This window comes from Ursus maritimus, unplaced genomic scaffold, assembly GCF_017311325.1.
Source record: "Ursus maritimus isolate PB19 unplaced genomic scaffold, ASM1731132v1 scaffold_16, whole genome shotgun sequence".
Classification (NCBI taxonomy): Eukaryota; Metazoa; Chordata; class Mammalia; order Carnivora; family Ursidae; genus Ursus; species Ursus maritimus.
In genome coordinates, this window is record NW_024424008.1 from 3,184,312 (window position 1) to 3,207,248 (window position 22,937).

At 39.2% G+C, this 22,937-nt stretch overlaps 1 protein-coding gene across 1 annotated transcript; it reads left to right on the top strand.

Annotated features, from left to right (window-relative positions):
- Nucleotides 1-238: 238 nt before the first annotated feature.
- ZNF215 (zinc finger protein 215) lies at nucleotides 239-20,382 on the top strand. The gene is made up of 5 exons (XM_008683828.2): nucleotides 239-650; nucleotides 6,518-6,603; nucleotides 7,990-8,122; nucleotides 8,444-8,539; nucleotides 18,802-20,382. The coding sequence occupies exons 1-5, from the start codon at nucleotides 251-253 to the stop codon at nucleotides 19,719-19,721; spliced, it is 1,635 nt and encodes a 544-aa protein (XP_008682050.2). The 5' UTR covers nucleotides 239-250; the 3' UTR covers nucleotides 19,722-20,382.
- The last annotated feature ends 2,555 nt before the right edge of the window (nucleotides 20,383-22,937 follow it).

Below are 22,937 nucleotides of genomic sequence, written 5' to 3' on the forward strand. Positions count from 1 at the left end.
TTTATCTTTTAACACTATACAAAACATGTTTGTTAAATATAGGTCATATTGGTGTCTTTTTTCATTCTCTCAGGTACCTGAATGTTGTCTTTCTGTCTGAAGCTCCTGGAACTTTTCTCTTATTGAGATAGAACTTGGCTGAAATCACATTGCGCATATATTGTACACAAGTGCTTAGCCCAAGCCCAAGAATTACTAGAATCCTCTAGTTAGACAAATTCAAACTACAGTGGGAGTTCTGTCTAGGAAGATGCAGCCTCTGAACAAGTTGATGGCTATCTCAAAACCTCAAAACCTGATTCTACATGAACGAAGTGAGGCCCTGAGAGCAGATGCGTCCTGGCCACAGGAATCCGTCCCCATCATGGAAACATACAACTCTGAGGCCTGTCGTCAAAAGTTCAGACATTTCCGGTATCTGGCAGTGTCTGGGCCTCATGAAGCCCTGTGCCAACTCTGGGAGCTCTGTCTTCAGTGGCTGAGACCAGAGGTTCATACAAAACAGCAGATCCTAGAGCTGTTGGTGTTAGAACAATTTCTGACAGTTCTCCCTGAAGACATCAGGACTTGGGTGAATTTACAACATCCAAAGAACAGCAAAGAAGTGGTGACCCTCATAGAGGATGTGATTGAAATGCCTAAAGATGAAGGTAGGAATGTAGAAAATTGGCAGTAGAATAACAGTTGACCCTTATGTGGAATCTTTAAAAAAAAAAAAAGGAAAAAGGAGCTCATAGATACAGAGAACAGATTGGTGGTTGCCAGGGTGGGAGTGGAGGATGGGCAAAATGGGTGGAGGGTCACAAGGTATAGAAACTTCCAGGTATAAAATAAATAAGTCAGGGGGCTGTAATGTACAGGGTAGTGACTATAGTTGATAATACTGTATTGCATATTTGAAGGTTGTTAAGACATTAGATCTTAAGAGCTCTCATTACAAGAAAAAAATTTTTGTAACCATATAGTGACAGATGTTAACTAGACTTATTGTGGTGATCATCGTGCAATATACATAAATATTGAATCAATACGTTGTACACCTGAAGCTAATACAGTTGACCCTTGAACAACATGGGTTTAAACTGTGTGGGTCCAATTATACATGGGTGTTTTTCAATAAATACAGCACAGTACTATAAATGTATTTTTTCTTACGATTTTCTTAACATTTTCTTTTCTCTAGCTCACTTTATTGTAAGAATACCGTATGTAATATATATATAAAATATGCTTAGACTGCTTATTGGTATGGCTTCTGGTCAGTGGTAGGCTATTAGTAGTTAAGTTTTGGGGGAGTCTAAAGTTATATGCAGATTTCCAACTGCTCAGGAGGTTGGTGCCCCTGACCCGTTTTTGTTCAGGGGTCAACTGTATGGTTTTATATGTCAGCTATACCTCAATTAAAAAGAAAAAAAGAACCTTAAAAAAAAAAGTAATTGACTCTTCCCATATGAAAAGAAATTATCTTTTCTGAAGCTAGAGGGTGTCAAGGGCAGATCTTGAAGGACTTTACAGTATCAGGAAACATGGATTTTATTCTGTAGGAAATAGAAATAGAGAATGAGATCTCGCAGCATGGGTAGGAGAGTAAAACGATTTGATTTGCCTTTTAAAATATCATTTTGATATCGATATAGAGTAGTGGTTGGCAAACTGTGGCCCAAAGGCCAAATATTTTGGGAGATAGTGTTTTTGGAACACAGCCATGCCCACTGATTGACATTTAGTCTAAGTTGCTTTCATGCTATGACCAGAGTTGATTAGTTATAGCAGAGACTGTATTGCCTGCAAAACCCAGAATCTTTACTATCTGGATCTTCACGGAAAAAGTTTATCAACATCTTGTTTAAAGGATAGACCTGAGGACTCTAAAAACAGGAAAATCAGTTAAGATAGATGAGGTGTTAAAGAATGAAGGAGTATTGGGAAAACAGGAGTTTGAACCTGAAGGAATTATGAGCTGCATGTAAGGTGTGAGTGGGATAAGATTTGATGTAAATGTGCAGGTTCTGCCGTAAATGAACGTGGCATAAGTAGCAGATTTTAGGGGGGGGATTTATACAGTAATTATGTGGCATGTTGAGTTTGAGATCTCTATGGGTTTGGAAAGTTACAGGTATGAATAGAAGTAGGAGAAATACATATGCTTAGGGAGCATCAATATTTAAGGGCTATCATAGATCTAACTACCCATTACAGGATGAACGGAGGATGGAGGAACATGTTAAATTATATCATGGGAATGCCGTTAGTAAAATCTAAACTCTGGGAAACTACAAGACAATCCAGTTTCTAAAACAAAATAATTTTATTTTTTTAAAAAGATTTTATTTATTTAGAGCATGCATGCACAAGCAGGGGGTGAGGGGGAGAGAGAATGAGAAAGAGAGGGAGGGAGAATCTCCAGCAGATTCTGCACTGAGCACGGAGCCCAACGCGGGGCTCCATCGCGTGACTCTGAGGTCATGACTGAGCCGAAATCAAGGGTTGGATGTTTAACCGGCTGAGCCACCCAGGTGCCCCTCTAAAACGAAATAATTTTAAGGGAGAAGTGGAGATATGGAAGAGGAATTTAGAAATTAAATGTAAAAGATGTATAACCAGTCACGTGAATGTATGAACTTTCTGTCATGAGGCAATTGATTGAATATTTGACAAGGAATTATTGACTGGGAAGAGTGATGATACTGTTATTGTTGCTGTATTTAGTCCTTATTTGAAAAAGAAATTAAGGATTAAACAGAAAAAGAAAAGCCAGGTAATAAGCAGGCTAGAAAAGCGTAATCTAGGACGTCAGAGAACCAGGAAACGTTAGTATCTTGAGCTGAGAAAAGAGAAATATTCAAGAAGGGAGTGTTCAGCAATGCTGTGACAAAAAGATTCTCCTATTAAGATGAATATTGAAGTAATTTACTGAAATTATTGATTATGAAGAAATTGTTAAGTTTTAGAACAGATTCAGAGAAGGAGTTGAGGTGGTGTTTATTTGTAGTTAGTTATATTGGTTTTCCATTACCGTCATAATAAATAACCACAAAGTTAGTGGCTTAAAACAGTGTGATGTATTATCCTACAGGTCTGTAGATCACTAGTCCAACATGGGTCTCCCTGGACGAAAATCAAGGCATCAGTAGGACTACATTCCTTTCGGGGCCTTGTGATTCCCTTTACCCGTCTTCGGAGTTGGCAGTGGCAAGCCATGTCCATGTCCTTTCCACACCGCCTTCTCTTACCCTCCACTCAGCCGCAGTACGCGCACTTGCTCAGGTGAGCATGTTTGCTCGCTCTCTCTCACACTGACCACAGTTGGGAAACCCGTGTTTTAGGATTCGTGTGATTAGATTGTGATTACCCAAATAATACACGGTGATTCCTCATCTCTCAAGGTCCTTAACTTTAATCATATCTGCTGAGTCTCTTTTACCAGTGTATCCAGGGATTAGGGGTGTGGGTATTTCTGGGGTCTGTTACTCTCCCTATCACATGTTCCCCACCACCACTACCAAAAAAGATGGATGGCTGAGGTGTGAATGTGATCATGATTGTAGACTATTCTTAAAGTCTGGGAGGGAAGGAAAGGAGAGGTTGCCAGCTAATAGAGGACTGAGAAAGGTTTTTAGTTTCTTTTAACCTGTCTTGGCTCTCTGAAGAACCCACCCAAAGGGCTTGCCCTTATTTTATCTGACTCAGAACTCTCCCAGGGCAGAGATGGCCACCTGGGGGGCATTTGTCAAAGCATTTAATGGGAAATGTATTAGCCTCTGCCACCTAAGACCATGAACACAAAAAGATTGGGAGGAAAGACTGGGGTATGAGTTGCTTTGTGGAATAAGGTGTTTGAAAAGTTCTTACATATCCTAGAGATCTAGAAGGCTGGGCACATGCTCTGAAAGACCTGATAAGGCCTTAACTCTCACCTCTGGCTGACCGTCAGGCTTCGCATAAACAGAAACTAAAGATGAAGGTAATGTTGAAAAATTACCTGAGTGGTGTAGGCAAGCCTCAACACCTGCAGCCCATCTGCAAAGACTAGGAAATGGTTTCTGTTTGTGGGGTTTTTGTGGGTTTTTTTTTTTTTGTTTGATTCCAGGTATCTAAGGAAATCTCTGAGGAATCACGAGCTGACCACTCAGCTAAGGGAACAGATTTAAGTGGGCACACACAACAAAGAATACAGACTTTCCAAATCAGTTCAAAAAAGTAAGTGAGCAAGAATTACAACAATCAGGCCCACAAATATATGAAGCAAAAATTGACAGAAATGAGGGAGAAATAGATTAAGAATAATAGTCTTCAGCACCCCACTTTCTTTAGTGGATAGAACAACTAGAAAAAAGACAAAAAAGGAAATGGAAGAACTGTATTAACAACTCTATAAACGAAACTAGACCTAACAAATATATAAGCACTCTACCCAACAACAGAATATATAGTTTTCTCAAGTGCACATGGCACATTTTCCAGGATAGACCAAATGTTGGGCCAAAACAAGGCACAATTATTTTAAACATTTAAGTCATCCAAAGGATCTTTTTTGACCACAACAGAATGAAATTAGAAATCAATAATAGAAGGAGATCTGGAAGGGCACCTGGGTCGCTCAGTTGGTTAACAGTCTGCCTTCAGCTCAGGTCATGATCCCAGGGTCCTGGGATCAAGCCCCTCATTGGGCTCCCTGCTCAGTGGGGAGCCTGCTTCTCCCTCTCCTGCTGCTCCCCCTGCTTATGTTCTCTCACACTCTCTGTCAACTAAAATCTTTTTTTAAAAAAAGAAGGAAATCTGGAAAATGCGCAAATATGTAGAAATTAAAATAAGAAAGATTAAACAGAGATAAATAGAGAATAGAAAAACAATAGGATCAATGAAACTGGAAGTGGGTCATTTGAAAAAAAAAAATTGACAAAGTCTTAACTACACCGACCAAAAAAAAAAAGACTTCCTAACTTACTCTGTGGTGAGTTTTAACTTGATGCCAAAGCCAGACAAAGGCCTCATGAGAAAAGAAAACTAGCAAGCCAAATCCAGCATCGTGTTAAGAGGATTATACACCATGACCAAATGGGATTTATCCCAGGAATACAGGATGGTTCAACATATGAAAATCAACATTCTACACCATACTAATAGGGGAAAATCACAAAGTCCTCTTTTTTTTAAATAAGATTTTATTTATTTGAGAGAAAGAGAGCATGTGCACAAGTGGGGGGGCGGGAGGCACGGGGAGAGGTGGAAGGAAACTCCTTGCTGAGCAGGGAGCCTGATGCGGGACTCAGTCCCAGGTCCCTGAGATCATGACCTGAGCTGAAGGTAGACACTTAACTAACTGAGCCACCCAGGAGCCCACAAGGTTCTCTTGATGTAGAAAAAGCATTTGACAAAATCCAGTGCCTTTTCATGATAAAAGCACTCAACATACTAGGAATAGAAGGGAATTTCTTCTATGTGATAAAGGGCATCTATGGAAAACGTACAGGAAGCATCATACTTAATGGTTAAAGACTAAAAGCTTTACCTTTAGGTTAAGGAACAAAACAAGGATGTCCACTCTGGCCACTTCCGTTCAGCGTTATACTGGAGGTGTTAGCCAGTGCAGCTAAACAAGAAAAATAAATAAAATGTATCCCAATTGGAAAGGAAAAAGTAAAGCTATCTTTACTGTCTTGTGATCTGTTCTTATGCAGTTGACCCTTGAACAACATGGGTTTAAACTGCATGGGTCATTTTTATGTGAGTTTTTTTTTTTTAATTTCATAGCAAAAGCCATAAGGCATTTATTTACAACTGCCCACCCCAGTCTCCGCAGGTCAGATGGAAGACGACTGGTTCGGAGTTCACACCTGCTGCCCTTTGAGTACCCAGAGAGGCCTGCAGAGCCCTTCAGCAGCCCTTGGGATCCCTGGGACTGTGTTACCTGTCAAATTTTTTCACTAAAAAACAATTTTAAAAAAGCCTGTGTTCCTGTATTGGATGACTTAATGTTGTCAAGATGCTAATACTCTTTAAAGTGGTCTGCAGATTCAAATGCAATTCATGGCAAAATTCCAGCTGCTTTTTTTTTTGCAGAAATGGACAGGCCGATCCTAAAATGAATATGAAATTGCAAAGGATTCAAAGTAACCAAAACAACCTTGATGAAGAACAGACTTTAAGAATGCATACTTTCAATTTCAAAACTTACTACAAAGCTACAGATTTTGTAAGGACAGAATTAAAGTAATTTTTTGAATCTGCTACAACCGCGGATGAAGCCTCAAAATGCTATTTTGGCCTTCTTCTCCCTGATCCAGTACTTCTCAACTTCTGGTAGAATATCAGAATCATTTTTAGAGTTTTTAAAAACTATAACATCTGAGCCCCACCTTTGGAGATTCTGGTTGCTGGTAGGGCCTGACACCGTTATTTTTCCAAAGCTCTAAAGATGATTCCTGTGAATAGCATGTTAAAGCTCTTACTATAGTCATTAAATGTTTCTCCAGCACAAATCTTGTCTCCCTAATGTTTTCCTTCATCTTCCCAGAGATAGCCTGCAAGGATTCTGTCCTGCTCCAGAAGGGCAGCATCCAGGGGAAAATGGAAGCTGACTCGCTAACTGGCCATTCCCAGGTGAATTAGGATTCTACTCTTTACTGAAATCTGCTTTTTCTTTTTCAGCTTTTGAACTTTTGCTAAATATAGGTCCGTCTAAGGATGTAGGACTGTTACTTCTCCCATAGGACATTGGATTTATTTTATTTTAGTTGATGATACACTCTTTGGGAAATATTCAATCTTTATATTTTTCTGTGCATCTGTTCCTTCAGAATTCAGGACAATAATCAAAGCCATAGAAATAGAGCCCACCAGAGAATGTTCAGAATTACAAGTGAAGGGAGCCAAGATCAGGATCCCGAGTAATGTCATTAAATAGGCAGGAGCAGAAGAAATCTCAAAGGATACTGAAATGAAAGCATCAAAGTGGTAGAGGAAGACCAAGGAGATGCCACCGAAAGCCAAGGATGAGAGTATTTCAAGGATAAATCCTTTAAAAAATTCAGGAAAATTCAGCCTGAGTAGTGCCTGTTCCCTTACCATCACGGAGATCCTGCTCCTCATGGGAATAGAAGCCAGGTTGCAGGGGGTTGAGGGAAGAAGGTGAGGATGTAGGCAAAGCTGACGTAGATGATTTACTCACCAAGTCACTCATGTCTCAGAGTCCTCTGGCTCTGACGGAGAGGGAGGGGAGGGATTGGTATGTTTCATCGTGTTCGAAGGTGCCCGTCATGACAAGGTTGAGAATGCTAGACAGGGAAGTGCAACAAGTGATGGTGTGAAGGTCCTCGTAAGAAATATCTACGCAGTGTCTGATACGCCACTGCTAAGGGCTGGGAATGTGATGGTAAACGAAGGGAAATCCTTTGTGGAAATGACGGTAGAGCAGACAGGCACGCACTGGCAAATAAGGTGATTGCAGATAGTAATAATTATTACAGAGAAAAGAAAGAAGCATAATGCAATGGGAGACTGATGAGGAGGGTGGCTACTCCGTTTTGGGTAATCAGGAAAGGACTGCCTGCCCCGGATGGGAGATGCTGGCAGGCTGCATTTCTCAGTCAGAGAAAACGCCCTACCTCTTCTGCTGCCAGAGGCTCCGTCTTCGTTACAAGTTCCCCTCACATCTCTCCGAAACTCTGCCTGTTCTGAACTCCTTTTATGTCAGCTATTTTTACTCTATAGTAATTTTTTGTTCCACAATTATTCCAACTGTCTTTTTTTCCTCAACCAAAATAAAAGTTAGTTTAGGTTAAGACTGCACTGGATTTTCCTTTCGCAGCCCTCACAGTGCCAAGTCCATAAGCCTCTAGTATAACTTAATTTCCATCACTTAGAACCCCAAACGTTTGTCAGTTTCTTACGTATTCTGACGCCCTACCTTGTTCTTTCCAAATTCATTTCTCCGCTAGTAATATTTTTAGAAGTGACCTTTGATTAAAAAGAAATTTAATGTTTTAGGAACCAGTAACATTCAAAGATGTGATTGTGGAATTCAACGAGGAAGAGTGGGGACAGCTGGACCCTGCTGTAAAGACCCTGTACAGGGATGTGATGCTGGAGAACTATAGGAACCTGAACTCATTGCATCAAGGTGGCTTCCGTGTTATTTACCTCTTCTGCCCGTCGGTAGTCTCTTCATCTGCTAAAAACTAGAGGACGGCTGCAGTGGTTAAGGGCACTTGGGTTTGGGTTCGGGTTTCCTAATATCCTTTGGGCACAATAGCAGATTTTCCTGCTGTGTATCTGAGTGGAAGTCCTTTCTGGTGGAGAGATAAATGTCCACAGATCCGTGGTGACCGCTGGCCTTACCTTTCAGCAGCTCTGAGACTACTGCGGAGGGAGGGAATCTCTTCCCTATGAAAATGGCTGAAGTGTCTGTTTGTTGTTGTTGTTTCATTTTCCCCATGAACAGAACAACTACTTTCCAAGCCAGTTGAGATCTCCAAGCTGGAGAGTAAGGAGAGAAGATGGACAGTAGAGCAAGAAACCCCAAGCACATCTGTTTCAGGTAAGAGCCAGGCAGATACGAGGCAGGTGTAAGAAGCTTGTTTGTTAAACGCACAGTGTACTGTTACCAGCCTTCGAGTAAGAGTCGGGTGGGGGGCGGACAACAAAACCTGGAGGCTTTGGAGGAAAAAGGACACCATTGCCTTTCGTTGGCAGATTCTTTTTCTTCATCGGATAGACGAATGAATGTTGCAGGGGAGGGACACGGAGGCTTGTAAAGCCGTGTGGCCCGGAGCGGCCTCCCTGCCCGTCTCCTCATCCGCAACAGGGAGTCAATAACAGTCCTTACCTCCACGTTCCTGTGAGGCTCAAGTGCGTCGGTGTGGGTAGCACGCTTAGAACAGCGCCTGGCGCACAGTAGTGCTACGTAAACGAACATTAGCCAGCCCAGCATGAAATCATGTGCTTCCTTCTAAAGAAAGCAAAGTTCTGCTTCATACTAGAGTGAGCTTAGTAGTCTTCCATTCTTTGTTTACCATAGAACTTCTTGTGCCCTTACTTTCTACTTTCATGTAATCTCTTTATTCTTATTAACATTTTGTTTGTGGGACATTATCAATTATTATGTGCTTAATATAAATTTTAGTACATATAGAAAAGTATGAAGAAGAATAGAAATCACCCCATTACCTCACTCCCGAGAGCTATGCAGTATTAACGTTTTGATTTATTTTCTTAGGCTTTTTTCTTTGTGATGATGTGTCTCTGTGACTTGTGAAGATTTGTTTTTTTCCAGAATTGGGATTGTCAGGGATATGTCACTTTATATTCTGCTCTTCTCACCTAATACGATACCGTGGACAATTACCTGTGTCACTAAATAGTCCGTGCAAATGTGGTTTCTCATTCACGTGTAACTTCCCATCGTACACATGTATCATAATATATTTAACCATTCCCCCCGGCTGTTGGACATTCAGGTTGTTGCCAGGTTTTCAGGCATATCTGGTAAGTTCCATAGGATATACCTTGTTAGAAGACAAACTTCAGCATCAAAGGGCATGAATGTATTTAAAAGTCCTGTTACATTGTGCTGTATTGTCTACAGAAAGGTTATGCCGAGCCATACTGTCACTACTAGCATATTATCTCTCTCATTATCACCCTAGCACCCTCTTGTTGGCCTGAAATCTTTATTGATTTGATAGGCAAAGTATTCAGTTTCTTTCTTTCTTAGGTAAATTCCCCCACCTCCCACCCTTTTCCTTTGGACCCCATTTCTCCCTGCCTTCTTTCACTTATATTTTTACCATTTCTGCTTCATCCTCCCATTAGCTTTTCAACATTTTCAGGTCATTGCTGATGTCAACGATTTTTCTCTGAACCTATTACTCTATTTCTCGCCTCTTTGTAGCCAGTCTTCTCAAAATAGTTTCTACTTTTCTCATTTCCTCACCCCATTCCAGTTTAGCTGTTATTCCAGATCTCCATCTGGAACAGTCCTTACTAAAGTCGTAGAAGACTTTCTTGTAGCGAAGTCTAGTGGATACTTTTTCATTCCTTGTCTTACGTTACCTGCTCCTCGCTCTAAAACACTCGTAGGTTCTTATAATGCTTCCCATTTTCCTCCTCTGTTTCTGGCCTTTCTCGGTCTGTATGGTGGAGACTTCTCTTTGTCTAGCTGTAATTTCAGTTTCTCAACATGTCTCATTTTGTCTTTTCTTACTCTGTGTTTTCTTCTCTATGTTAGCACATCCACAGCTGCAACTCCACTTAGCGCACACGTGTAGGTGACTTACAAATGTGTGTCCCCAGCCCAGGCTGCTTCTCCGAATTGAACAATTTATTTATTTATTTTTAAATAAAATTTTTTTATGATGTTATGTTAGTCACCATACAGTACATCCCAAGTTTTTGATGTAAAGTTCCATGGTTCATTACTTGTGTATAACACCCAGTGCACCATGCAATACGTGCCCTCCTTAATACCCATCACCGGTCTATCCCGATCCCCCACCCCCCTCCCCTCTAAAGCCCTTAGTTTGAATTGAACAATTTATAGACATGTGACATTTCTCTTGGATGTCTTAAAGACGACTCCAATTCTGTAAAACCAAAGCCATAACTTTTTCTTTTCCAGTCCTCCTCTGTTCCCTGAGTGAATGGCACTGCCATCCATCCAATTACATAAGTACGGTGTATTATCTTTGACACAACTTCTTCTCCTTCACCTCTCTAATACTTGGTTTCGTCCTTCTAAATATCCTTTGAACGTCTCCACTTCTCTCCATCTGTAGGGCCACTACCCTAGTCCAGGTGCCAGTGCCATCTCTCATCTCAGCTATCCCCGCAGCCTCTTAATTCATCGTACTGGAAGATCTTGCCAGGCCTCTTTGCTCTTTTTCCCCAGCTCCAGGGTTTGAGCCACATTGCAGTCAAAGAGATCAAGTTCTGTCATGTACTTGCTTAAGTCACTTATGCTGACTGCAGTTTTGCTTACTTCAGAACACACTGCTTCTCCAGCCTGCTTCTCCAGCCTCACCTGCTTCTCCAGCCTCACCTCACCCTGCATCCTCCCCCCGCTCTTCGCACCCAAACCACACTGCTCTGCTTTCAGTCAGCATCACGTGTGTATTTGCATCTCCTGTGCCCTAAGCTCTCTGATAGGTGTTGGAGGACTGCAGAGAAAAGAGTTCCACAGGCCACACGTTCCGTATGTCCGTTGAGTGGGACTTGCCCTCCATCTCAGGGGCTCTGTACATGCAGTTTCCTTACATAAAATGGTCATTCTCCTGTTCTTTGCCTAGTTGACTCCTTGTCTTCCTTCAGATCTCAGATAGTTTCACATTTCCTCAGGGAAACCTGTCTTGATTCATTTTTTTCTGTTATATACTCCCATAGGACCATAATCTTCTCTTTTTAGCATTTATCACAATTATATTTTACTTGTATCTATGTAGGTCTTTGTCTCTCACATTAGGCTTTATGTTCCTTGAGGGCAGAGACCATGTCTCTTTTCACCCTGCCTTTTTATCTCAAGCTTTTGCACATTCATAGGAACCAAAGGAAAAAAACTGGGTAGATAAATATTGGATTATGAGAAAGGTAAAAATTATTTTATTTGCTTTGGTCATTTGTAATTCAGTAAATGGTTTTATGTCCTTTATCTATTAAGCCTTTAGAGGTTTATAAGTAAGATCTCATGGAAATTCCCATTATTGATCACAGAGCAAATGAAATACCGCTGAAGTTTTTTATTATTTTCTTTATGGTGTCTGCCATACATATTTTAAAATTTATGTTACCGCATATCTTCCCCCCAGTGCTTTATATCTGTTATTTTTAGGCATAAGAATTTTTCCATCCGCAAATTAAAAACATTTCCTGATTTTTATTCTGATTTCATCTATTTCATCATTTAAATATAATACTTCAATCAATCTGGAATTTACCTCGGTAAATGTAGTTTATTTTCCAAAACAGTTAATGGACTACAGTGGATTAAAGGTGGCTACAGAATCTTTGTCACTTTCTCCATCAGGATGTAGCCTTTGTACACCTGAAACTAATGTAACATGGTGCCAACTATACTTCAATCAGAAAAAAAAGTTGCAGACTTTGTTTCCCCTCCCTTTGAATCTCAGCTGGCACTGGACTGTTTAATCAGTAAAATACATCAGAGGTGACACTGCCGGTTCCAGGTCTAACCTGTAATAGGACGTGAGGCTGCCACTTCTCTCTCGGAAGTTAGCAGCCACTACTTCAGCTAGCTGCACATCGCGATGTTTGTGAGAAGCCCTGCACAGCCACACGGAATGTACATACATCACACACGTGTGCACATGTATGTACTTCAGAGGCTCGTCAGATGATCAGAGGCACATCTAGATTTAAGGGCTAATGATCCGAGTTTATTATAAACAGTTTAAGGTAAATTTGTATAGAGAATATAAAACCAGATTTAATTAAACCAGCTTAATTAACTAGTCAGAACCTACGAAAAAAGAATCCTGTGGATTTTAATCTATAAATACAGATAAGCCATTGGAATGATTGGAGAAGTTGGGGGAAACTTTCAGATAGGCCAAAGAAAGGCAGAGATGGTCTGGCATGGGCTGGTGTCCAGGGGAGTTGTGCGCAGACACCCAGGTTTGGGATGACAGGCTAAGGTTTCAAGTGTTCGTTTGTGTTTCAGGTTAGAGGCAGGAGCAAAGTCTTGTAGGTAAAGCATAGTTTGTGCGTTTGGGATTAATAGGAATAAGACAGTGACTCAAAATCTGTTTAGTGCAAAAGGAGAACAAATCATGGGTGTAAAGACAAACTGGTGTTGCCGCTAGAATCAATAGATAAGAGTATCTGTTGCTATAATTATTTAATGTTGACCTGAAAGACGTAACTAATGAATGAAAAAAAATGAGAAATTTAATTAGTAGAAAAGAGGAAAAAAGACTTATTTGTAAATGATAACTTTCTACTTAGAAAACCAAGAAACTCATAGTCAAAACTATTACATCTGTTAAGAGTTTTGTAAGGTGGCCAGATATAAAATAAAAATATTGGTAGTTTTCCTATATGTTAGAACTAAGTGATTTGAAAATAACAAAATACATGAAAGTGATTTTAAAAATAGGAGTAAAGAAGTTATATGAAAAATGGGTCATGGAAATATGAGAACAGAGATTTGCTTAGAGAAATACATTTAGGAATTTTGCCATTCAGTAAATACTGCTGGAACAGCTTGTGTTTCAGTTACCTATTGTTTCTAACAAATTGCCCCAAAACTTACTGACTTGAAACAGCAATCATTTTATTAACTCTCACAAGAGTTAGGAGTTGACTTCGGAGTTCTCAGGATCCATCTGATGTTGGCTGAGGGTACAGTGTCTGCTGGGATGGGATGATCACGATGGCTTATCACACCGCTGGAAGTTGATGCTGGCTGCCACTGGGAACATCGGCCCTGTGGACCAGCGCACCTCCATGTGGCCCCTTTTGAGGGATGGGCTGCTCATAGCATGCCCATCAGGTTCTGGGAATATCCTGAGAGGAGTTGGAAATTGTCAGTCTCCTAAAGGCCAGGCCCAGAAGTGGCATGGTATCACTTCTACCATATTCTGTTGGCTAAGCTGTCACAGGAGTAGCCCATTTGCAAGGGGAAGAAAAATAAACTCCACTTCTCTATGGGAAGGTGTCAAAGAATGTGCATCTATTTCTTTTTATTACTCAAGTATAATTAATATATGGTGTTGTGTTAGTTTCAGCTGTACAGTATAATGATTCAACAATTCTGTGCATGACTCCGTGCTCGTCATGATAAGTGTGCTCTTTATTGTCCTGTCCTCACCCATTCCCCCATTCACCTCCCCTCTGGCAAGCATCAGTTTGTTCATTATATTTAAGACTCTGGTTTTTTGTTTTTCTTTTTTCCTTTGTTTGTTTCTTAAATTCCACTTATGAGTGAAATCTTAAGGTATTTGTCTTTGAATTATTTCACTTACCATGATACCTCTAGATCTATTCATGTTGTTGCAAATAGTGAAGTTTCATTCTTTTTTATGACTGAGTAGTATTCCATCATATGTATGTGTGTGTATACACGCACATATATATACATACACATATATGTGTGTGTATACACACCTATATAACACACACACACATATATCACATCTTCTTTATACATTCCTCTATGAATGAATATTTTGGTTGCCTCTGTATCTTGGCTATTGTAAATAATTCTGCAGTAAACATAAGGGTGCCTGTATCTTTTTGAATTAGTGTTTTCATTTTCTTTGGCTAAATACCCAGTGGTGGAATTACTAGATCATATAGGATTTCTATTTTTAATTTTTTGAGTAATCTCCATACTGTTTTCTACAGTGGGCATACCAGCTGGCATTCCCCCAACAGTGCACAAGCGTTCCTTTTTCTCCACATCCTTGCCAACACTGTTATTTTTTGTGTTTCTGATTTTAGCCATTCTGACCAGTGTGAGGTGATGTCTCATTGTGGTTTTGATTTACATTTCTCTGGTGATAAGTGATGTTGAACATCTTTTCATGTGTCTGTTGGCCATCTAATGTCTGTTTTGGAAAAATGGCTATTCAGGTCCTCTGCGCATTTTTTAATTGGATTGTTGTTGGCTTTTGTCCTGTTGAGTTGTATAAGTTCCTATATACTTTGGATTCTAACCCTTTATTGGATATGTCATTTGAAAATATCATCTCCCATTCAGTAGGTTATTCTTGATTTTGTTGATGGTTTCCTTCACTGTGCAAAAGATTTTTACTTTGGTGTAGTCTCAATAGTTTACTTTTGCTTTTGTTTTCCTTGCCAAAGGAGACATGTCTAGAAAATATTGCTATGGCCTATGTCAGAGAAATTACTGCCTACGTTTTCTGTTAGGAATTTTACGGTTTCAGGTCTCACATTTAGGTCTTTAATCCATTTTGAGTTTATTTTTGTATATAGTGTAAGAAGGGTCCAGTTTCATTCTTTTGCATGTAGCTGTCCAGTTTTCCCAACACCATTTGTTGAAGAGACTTTTTCCTGTTGTATATTCTTGCCTCCTTTGTCATAGATCAATTAATTGATCATAAAGCTGTGGGTTTATTTCTGGCTCTCTGTTTTGTTCCATTGATCTATGTGTCTATTTTTTTATGCCAGTACCATTCTGTTTTGATTACTTCAGCTTTGCTTAATATGTCTTGATACCTCCGGGTTTTTTTTTTTTTTCTTTTACAAGATTGGTTTGGTTATTCAGGGTCTTTCTTGTTCCATACAAATTTTAGGATTCTTTGTTCTAGTTCTGTGAAAAGTGCTAGTGGTATTTTGATAGGGATTGCATTAAATATGTAAATTGCTTTGAGTAGTATGGACATTTTAACAATACTGGTTCTCCCAATCCATGAGCGTGGAATATCTTTCCATTTCTTAGTGTCATCTTCAGTCTTTTTCATCACTGTTTTATAGTTCTCAAAGTACAGGTCTTTGACTCTTTTGGTTAAATTTATTCCTATGTTTTTAATATTTTTTTCTATTTTTGATTTAAATTCCATTTAATAACATATACTGTATTATTAGTTCCAGAGGTAGAATTTAGTGATTCATCAGTTGCATACAACACCCAATGCTCATTACTTTAGGTGCCCTCCTTAATGCCCATCACCCAGTTACCCCATCCCTCCACCCACCTCCCCTACGTATTTTATTCTTTTTGGTACAATTGTAAATGGGACTGTTTGCTCCCGCCTTCCTCTCCCGTTCCCTCTCCTCCCATTGGGATTGTTTTCTTAATTTCTCTTTGTGCTACTTCATTTTAAAGTATAGAAATGCAACATATTTCTATAAATTTTGTATCCTGCAACTGTACTAAATTAATGTATCAGTTCTGGTAGTTTTCGGTGGAGTCTTTAGGATTTTTTGTATATAGTATCATGTCATCTGTAAATAGGTAAATAGAGTTTTACTTCTTATTTACCAATATGAATGCCTTTTATTTCTTTTTCTTGTCTGATTGCTGTGGCTAGGACTCCCAGTACTATGTTGAATGAAAGTAGTGAGAGTGGACATCTCTGTTTTGTTCCTGATCTTAAAGGAATAGCTCTCAGTTTTTTCCCCTTTGAGTATGATGTTAGCTGTGGGTTTTTTGTTTTTTGTTTTTTAATGAATGTGCAGCCATTTTGATCTACTCTAGTCTGTCCTCTGGCCACAAATTATTTTTTTATTTTTTCCCCCTTGTTAAATACATTTACTGTCTCCTAAGAGACCTCATCTCATTATGGCATCAGGCTTGAAGTCCAGGATCTCACCATCTAAATTATAAATTAGGTCCAAGTTTGAAGAGGTTTCTCTCGCACTGAAGACCTGTGAATTAAATTACAGGTTATCTGCCCACACACCCAGTATACACTGGTGAGGCAGAAACAGAGAAACTATAGTCAATACTCTCATTATATTCCTAGGCTCCGCTCTAGGAGATTGCTTTAGTAGTCTAGTTTTCAGTGTAAGTATTATTCAGACGATAATTTCTGCTAGAAATTAGACTAAATCAGGCTGAATTAATAGGTATTTGACAAAGCTGGATGTATCATTGGGGCTGCTTTGAGGCAAAAGTCCTCAAAATAGTACCTCAGGGTAGATTAGAAAGGGGAGAGAGAGAGCATGGTTATTCAAGATCTCTTTCTAGACTCTAGTGTAAATATTAGAAGAACAATGACTCACCGAACAGATGAGGACGTTGAGGGAAGTTCTTTCTACATGAAAGATGACATTCTCAGGCTCATTTGTGAGTTGGAAGAGAGTAGTAGGATAGCCAAGTGGCATTGTCTTGGAGACAGGTTTAAAAAAAAAAAAGTGAGACTACAAAGCTGAAAATGTGTTTTGGCTACCAATAAAGTGTGGAAGTAAAAGCATTAGATAAAGCTGAAGTTATGTGCAGAAGGATAATAGGAAGTCAGTGAATTTTAGTTATTAAAAAATTGCTAGAATATATAGTATATTGGATGTATTTATACAGAAGCTAAGTGAGAAAGGAATTTTGAGAAGGAAGGTGAGACATTATTAAATGAAACAAATTGAAGACAGGTGAAAACGAGAACTGAATCTTAACTGGAACAGGTAAAGTTTTGAGTTCTAGGAAATACATAGAAAAATAACATAGCACTGTTAGAATCAGGGGTGATTTTGAGCCTAGGAAAAAGGGTGGTTTCTCTGCTACTTTTGATCATAGGTTTTTTTTCTGCCTTTGTTAAATATGGGGAATAATTGCAACTCGTCTGGAAAATAGAAGCACTGATTGTAAGCTTATTGTAGCTGGTTAAGATGTGGCTCCTGTAATCCATCAAAATTCTAGAGGAGAACATAGGCAACAACCTCTACAACATCGGCCAAAGCAACCTTTTTCATGACACATCCCCAAAGGCAAGAGAAACAAAAGATAAAATGAACTTATGGGACTTCATCAAGATTAAAAGTTTCTGCACATCCAAGGAAACAGTCAGAAAAACTAAGAGGCAGCCCACGGAATGGGAGAATATATTTGCAAATGACACTACAGATAAAGGACTGGTATCCAAGATCTACAAAGAACTTCTCAAACTCAATACACGAGAAACAAATAAACAAATCAAAAAATGGGCAGAAGATATGAACAGACACTTTTCCAATGAAGACATACAAATGGCTAACAGACACATGAAAAAATGTTCAAAATCATTAGCCATCAAGGAAATTCAAATCAAAACCACACTGAGATACCACCTTACGCCAGTTAGAATGGCAAAAATAGACAAGGCAAGAAACAACAATTGTTGGAGAGGATGTGGAGAAAGGGGATCCCTCCTACATTGTTGGTGGGAATGCAAGTTGGTACAACCACTCTGGAAAACCGTGTGGAGGTCCCTTAAAAAGTTAAAAATTGAGCTACCCTATGATCCAGCCATTGCACTACTGGGTGTTTACCCCAAAGATACAGACGTAGTGAAGAGAAGGGCCATATGCACCCCAATGTTCATAGCAGCAATGTCCACAATAGCTAAATTGTGGAAGGAGCCGAGATGCCCTTCAACAGATGACTGGATTAAGAAGTTGTGGTCCATATATACGATGGAATATTACTCAGCTATCAGAAAGAACGAGTTCTCAACATTTGCTACAACATGGACAGCACTGGAGGAGATAATGCTAAGTGAAATAAGTCAAGCAGAGAAAGACAACTATCATATGGCGTGTGTGTGTGTGTGTGTGTGTGTGTGTGTGTGTGTGTGAGTTCACATTGGTTACGGTAGTGAGATTCTTAAAAAGAAAGCTAAAATAGTTTTAAAACAAAAAAAAAAAAAAAAAAAAAAAAAAGATGTGGCTCCTGTAAATGTAGACATGTTTTTAAAGATACAACTAAATTGCTATTTTAGAAGGGTGTATTTATTATTGATGAGTAGCATAGGTTAAAAGAGACAAAGACAAGATGCTAGAGAAAGGAAGGTTAGGTATAACCCACACAGACTAGTTACAAAGCAGTAATAATTTGAACTATGATATGCCACCCTATCGCAGTTCATATGCGGGACATTTTCCCAAGCCCTCTGTATTCTCTCTAATATTTCTGAATCGCTCTCCTCCTATTTTACGATCTCCTAACCTCCCTTTTGATACTTTTATCCCTTTTATTTCTTCTATAATTCTCCTTTTTCTAATCTCACTTCACATTCCCATTCTGTAATTAAGGCCTAAAAAGATGCATATTCCCTTATGTGGTTTAGCATGACTTTCCTAATTAAACCATTTCCCTTCTTCTAGTTCATGGAATTTTTAATTTCTTTTTAGACAGAGAGATAATTTCAGAAAACCAAGATTCAGTTCCAAAGCAGAGAATTTCTGGAAAAGAATCATCTTCTGGAGTGATTATGACAAGACTGACCAAAAGTGGATCCCCTTCTTTAGATGCTTGGATGAGCGATGATTGGTTATATAGGAACCAGGAACATTGGGACATAAATTTACCAGAAGAAGCTTTTGTTCATAAGACAGTCTACACTGAGGTGGGAAACTTTGAAGGTAGTGAGAATAAGAAAATCTTAGATATTGAGACAGTTAATTCAGTTTTGGGTATACAACAAGGAATTCCTATGAGAAAGGGGTCCTCAAAATGTGGTAAGTTTAAAACTAATTTCAAATTTAATTTAGACTCAGGTAAGCAATATTCAGAATATAACGAATGTGGAAATGCCTTGAGCCTGAGTATAGATATTCAACAGCCAAAAAGTCATACCTTGGTGAATTCCTATGAATGCTATCAGTGTGGAAGAGCCTTCAGCCGGAGTTCATCCCTCATTCGACATCAGATCATTCACACAGGAGAGAAACCCTATAAATGTAGTGAATGTGGGAGATTCTTCAACAGACGTACGAACCTTACTAAGCATCAAAAAATTCATACTGAAGCAAAGGTCTGTGAAGGCAATAAATATAGAAAAGCTTTCAGTGAGAGTGAAGACAGTAATAAAAATTCAAGACTTCGTTCTAGAGATAATCCCTATGAATGTGTTAACTGTGGGAAATCCTTCAGCCGGAGCTCCTCCCTTATTCGACATCAAATGATTCATACAGGAGAGAAACCGTTCAAATGTAAGGAATGTGAGAAAACCTTCAACAGGAGTTCAAACCTTAAAAAACACCAAAAAATTCATAAGAGAAGTCTTATAAAAGGAAGAAACACAGGATTACCTACATCAATGAATTTATAGTAGAGGGAATCCTGTGAATAAATTAAATGCAAGAAAACATTCGTCAGGGATTCTTCTTTAATTGATATAACAGAATTAGTGCTGGAGAGAAATCTGTTATTGGGTAGGAATCTGCTCCCAAGTGAAGCCACAAGGGTTTGGAGTTAAATGTATCACAGTACAAGTCTTTGCCTGTCATCATTCTGATATCCATTGCCATCATTTCTAGTTCATAAATGGGACCTATGGCATCCTTATATTCACATGATTTATTGAAGTTAGGGAGGAGCCAAGCAATACCCTTGGAATTGATATTTAATAAAACTGAAACTTTCAGTCCTAAGAAGGACATGAGAAACCAGGAGCTCACGAGAATATAGGAAGAATATACTTCTAAGGACTGAACTCTCTGAATTAATGGCAGAGACCACAAGAATGGCAGATTACTCCATGATAATATCCTTGGCTGTCTTGGTGCTGAGCGGGGACTAGAATTGGAGGAGGATTATCAACTGCAGTGGGAAGTGGATTCTACATATAGTCGTCAAATCTGCGTTTTTGAAAGTACTCTTTGGGATGTAGGCTGGAGCAACATCCATTGTCTTGGGTCTGTCATTTATTCCAAACATTAAGAGGTCAATAAAGTGTCTTAATACTCTGTGTACTAGTTTCCTCGTTCTTCTGTAAGTTATTTCTGTAATTTACCCTTGGGATCCTGAGCCAAGAAACTTATCTTTATTTTTTTTTTTTTTTTATTAATAATGATTTTTTATTATATTATGTTAGTCACCATACAGTACATCCCCGGTTTTCGATGTAAGGCTCGATGATTCATTAGTTGTGTATAACACCCAGTGCACCATGCAATATGTGCCCTCCTTACTACCCATCACCGGTCTATCCCATTCCCCCACCCCCCTCCCCTCTGTAGCCCTCAGTTTGTTTCTCATAGTCCATAGTCTCTCATGCAAGAAACTTATCTTTAATCTGCCCCCAAATATCATATTGGAGAGATTCCCAGTGAATGATGATGGTGGCTTTTTGTTAAAGCTCATATCTTATTCAAAAACAGAAAAGGTATACTGGAGTGTGAACACTTAGGATGAGTTAACGTGCAAAATTATTCTGTCTTCATTTGTTCTATGGTTTCAGGTCTTTAATCCATTTTTTATTTAATTTTTGTGTATGATACAAGAGTGGTCCATTTTCATCCTTTATTGCATGTGACTGTCCAGTTTTCCCAACACTATTTATTGAAGAGACTATCCTTTCCCCGTTGGGTATTTTTGACCCCTTTGTAGCAAATTAATTGACCACGTATATATGAGGGTTTATTTCTGGGCACTGTTCTCTTCCATTAATCTATGTGTCTGTGTTTATGCCAGTACCATACTGTTTTGGTTATGCTTTCTAATATAGTTTGAAGTCAGGAAGTGTGATACCTCCAGGTTTGTTCTTCTTTCTCAAGATTGCTTTGACTGTTCAGGGTCTTTTGTGGTTTCATACAAATTTTAGGATTTTTTTTTCTATTTCTGTGAAAAATGCCATTGGGATTTTGATAGGGGTTGCATTGAATCTGTAGACTCTTTGGGTAATATGGACATTTTAACGGTATTAATTCTTCTAAGCCGTGAGCATGGAAGATCTTCCCATTTATTTGTGCCTTAACTTTATCCATAGGTATTTAATTCTTTTTATGCAGTTGTAAATGGTATTACAACTGCATAAATTTAACCAAGGAGATGAAAGATCTGTACATTGAAAACTATCAGACACTCATGTGAAAGAAATTGAAGAAGGCACAAATAAATGGGAAGATCTTTGCCATTCAGCCTCAGTGCAGGGAATGACCCACTTGTCTGTCAAAAACCTGTCCCCTCTCTTTGTACCCATATGCCATATCCCATGAATCACTAAGGCATTCTGCTAGTTGTTATCCATTATATTTATTGACTTTCATTGTTACAGAAGTTTAGCTGGGCACATAGCCACCCAGCATTAAATTTCTCTCTGTTAGTAAGTACTGGTCAATGGGGTGTGAACAGAAGTGATGTATGTCACTTCCAAGTCTTGCCCTTCAAGCCTCTAGGCATCATTCTATTCTGCTGACACCTTTCTGTCTCCCTGCTGGCTGGAGAACCGTGAAAACTGTTACAGTGGACTGCAAGTGGAAGCCAGTATTAGGAATGGAATCCTGGGCCACCCATCTACCTCCAGACAGTTAGAGGGAAATAAACTTCAGTCATGTAGAAGCTCCTGGTTTTGTTGTTTTGTTTCTTTTGTACCACAGGTTGCCCTGTACCTTAGTTAATATGCTCACCAAATCTTTTCTGACTCTTCCTTGCATCTATCTGCATATATCCCTACTGGTACTATATTTATATTTCTGGTTACTGTCCTCTCTCTTACATCAACTAGTGTCTCTCCCTTGAAATTCTGTAAAATGCAGGCAGAGGATTTTTGTGAAATACAAATTTTAATGATTGCGCACAAATGCTTAAACCTTTCAAAGACTCCCTGTGAACTTTTAGGTGGAATCTAAACTCTGAAACGACTTCTCTTGGCTTTCGTGTTCTAATGTTCTCTTACACTGCACCCTTTGTATTCCACGTGTCAGCCATGCAGCAGCTTCCAACTTCCCATCCGCCGCAGGTGCTTAGCTCTAGGGTTTTCCATATATTTCCTACTCATGGAGACCACCTTCTCCTCATCTAATTTTCACTCCTTCGAGTTATACTAAAGAGATTTCCTTCTCTAGAAAGCCACTTCTGACAACCGAAGACTGAGAAAATATATGTACTAAATTCCACGTACTTACGTGTTTACAGCACTTACAGGAATTCTATTACAATTATTTATTGGACTGTATCCTAACTACTTAGTATGGCTTGGGGGGACAAGTAGTCTGTAAAATGTAGTATACTGGCTGGCAACAAATAGTACTGAATGTGAGTAGGAAATAGACCTGACCGCTTATTTTTTACATCTCATTGTAAAATGATGTAACCAAAGACATTTTTTTAAGTATTACTTATTTTGAGAGAGAGTGTGAGCAGGGGTGAGGCACAGAGGCAGAGGGAAAGAGAGGATCCCAAGCTGATTGCATGCAGAGCGTGGAAACCTAGGAGGGACCTGATCTCACAACCCTGAGATCATGACCTGAGCCAAAATCAAGAATCTCATGCTTAACAAACTGAGCCGCCCAGGCGCCCCTCTCCAAAGACATTTTTAAATATA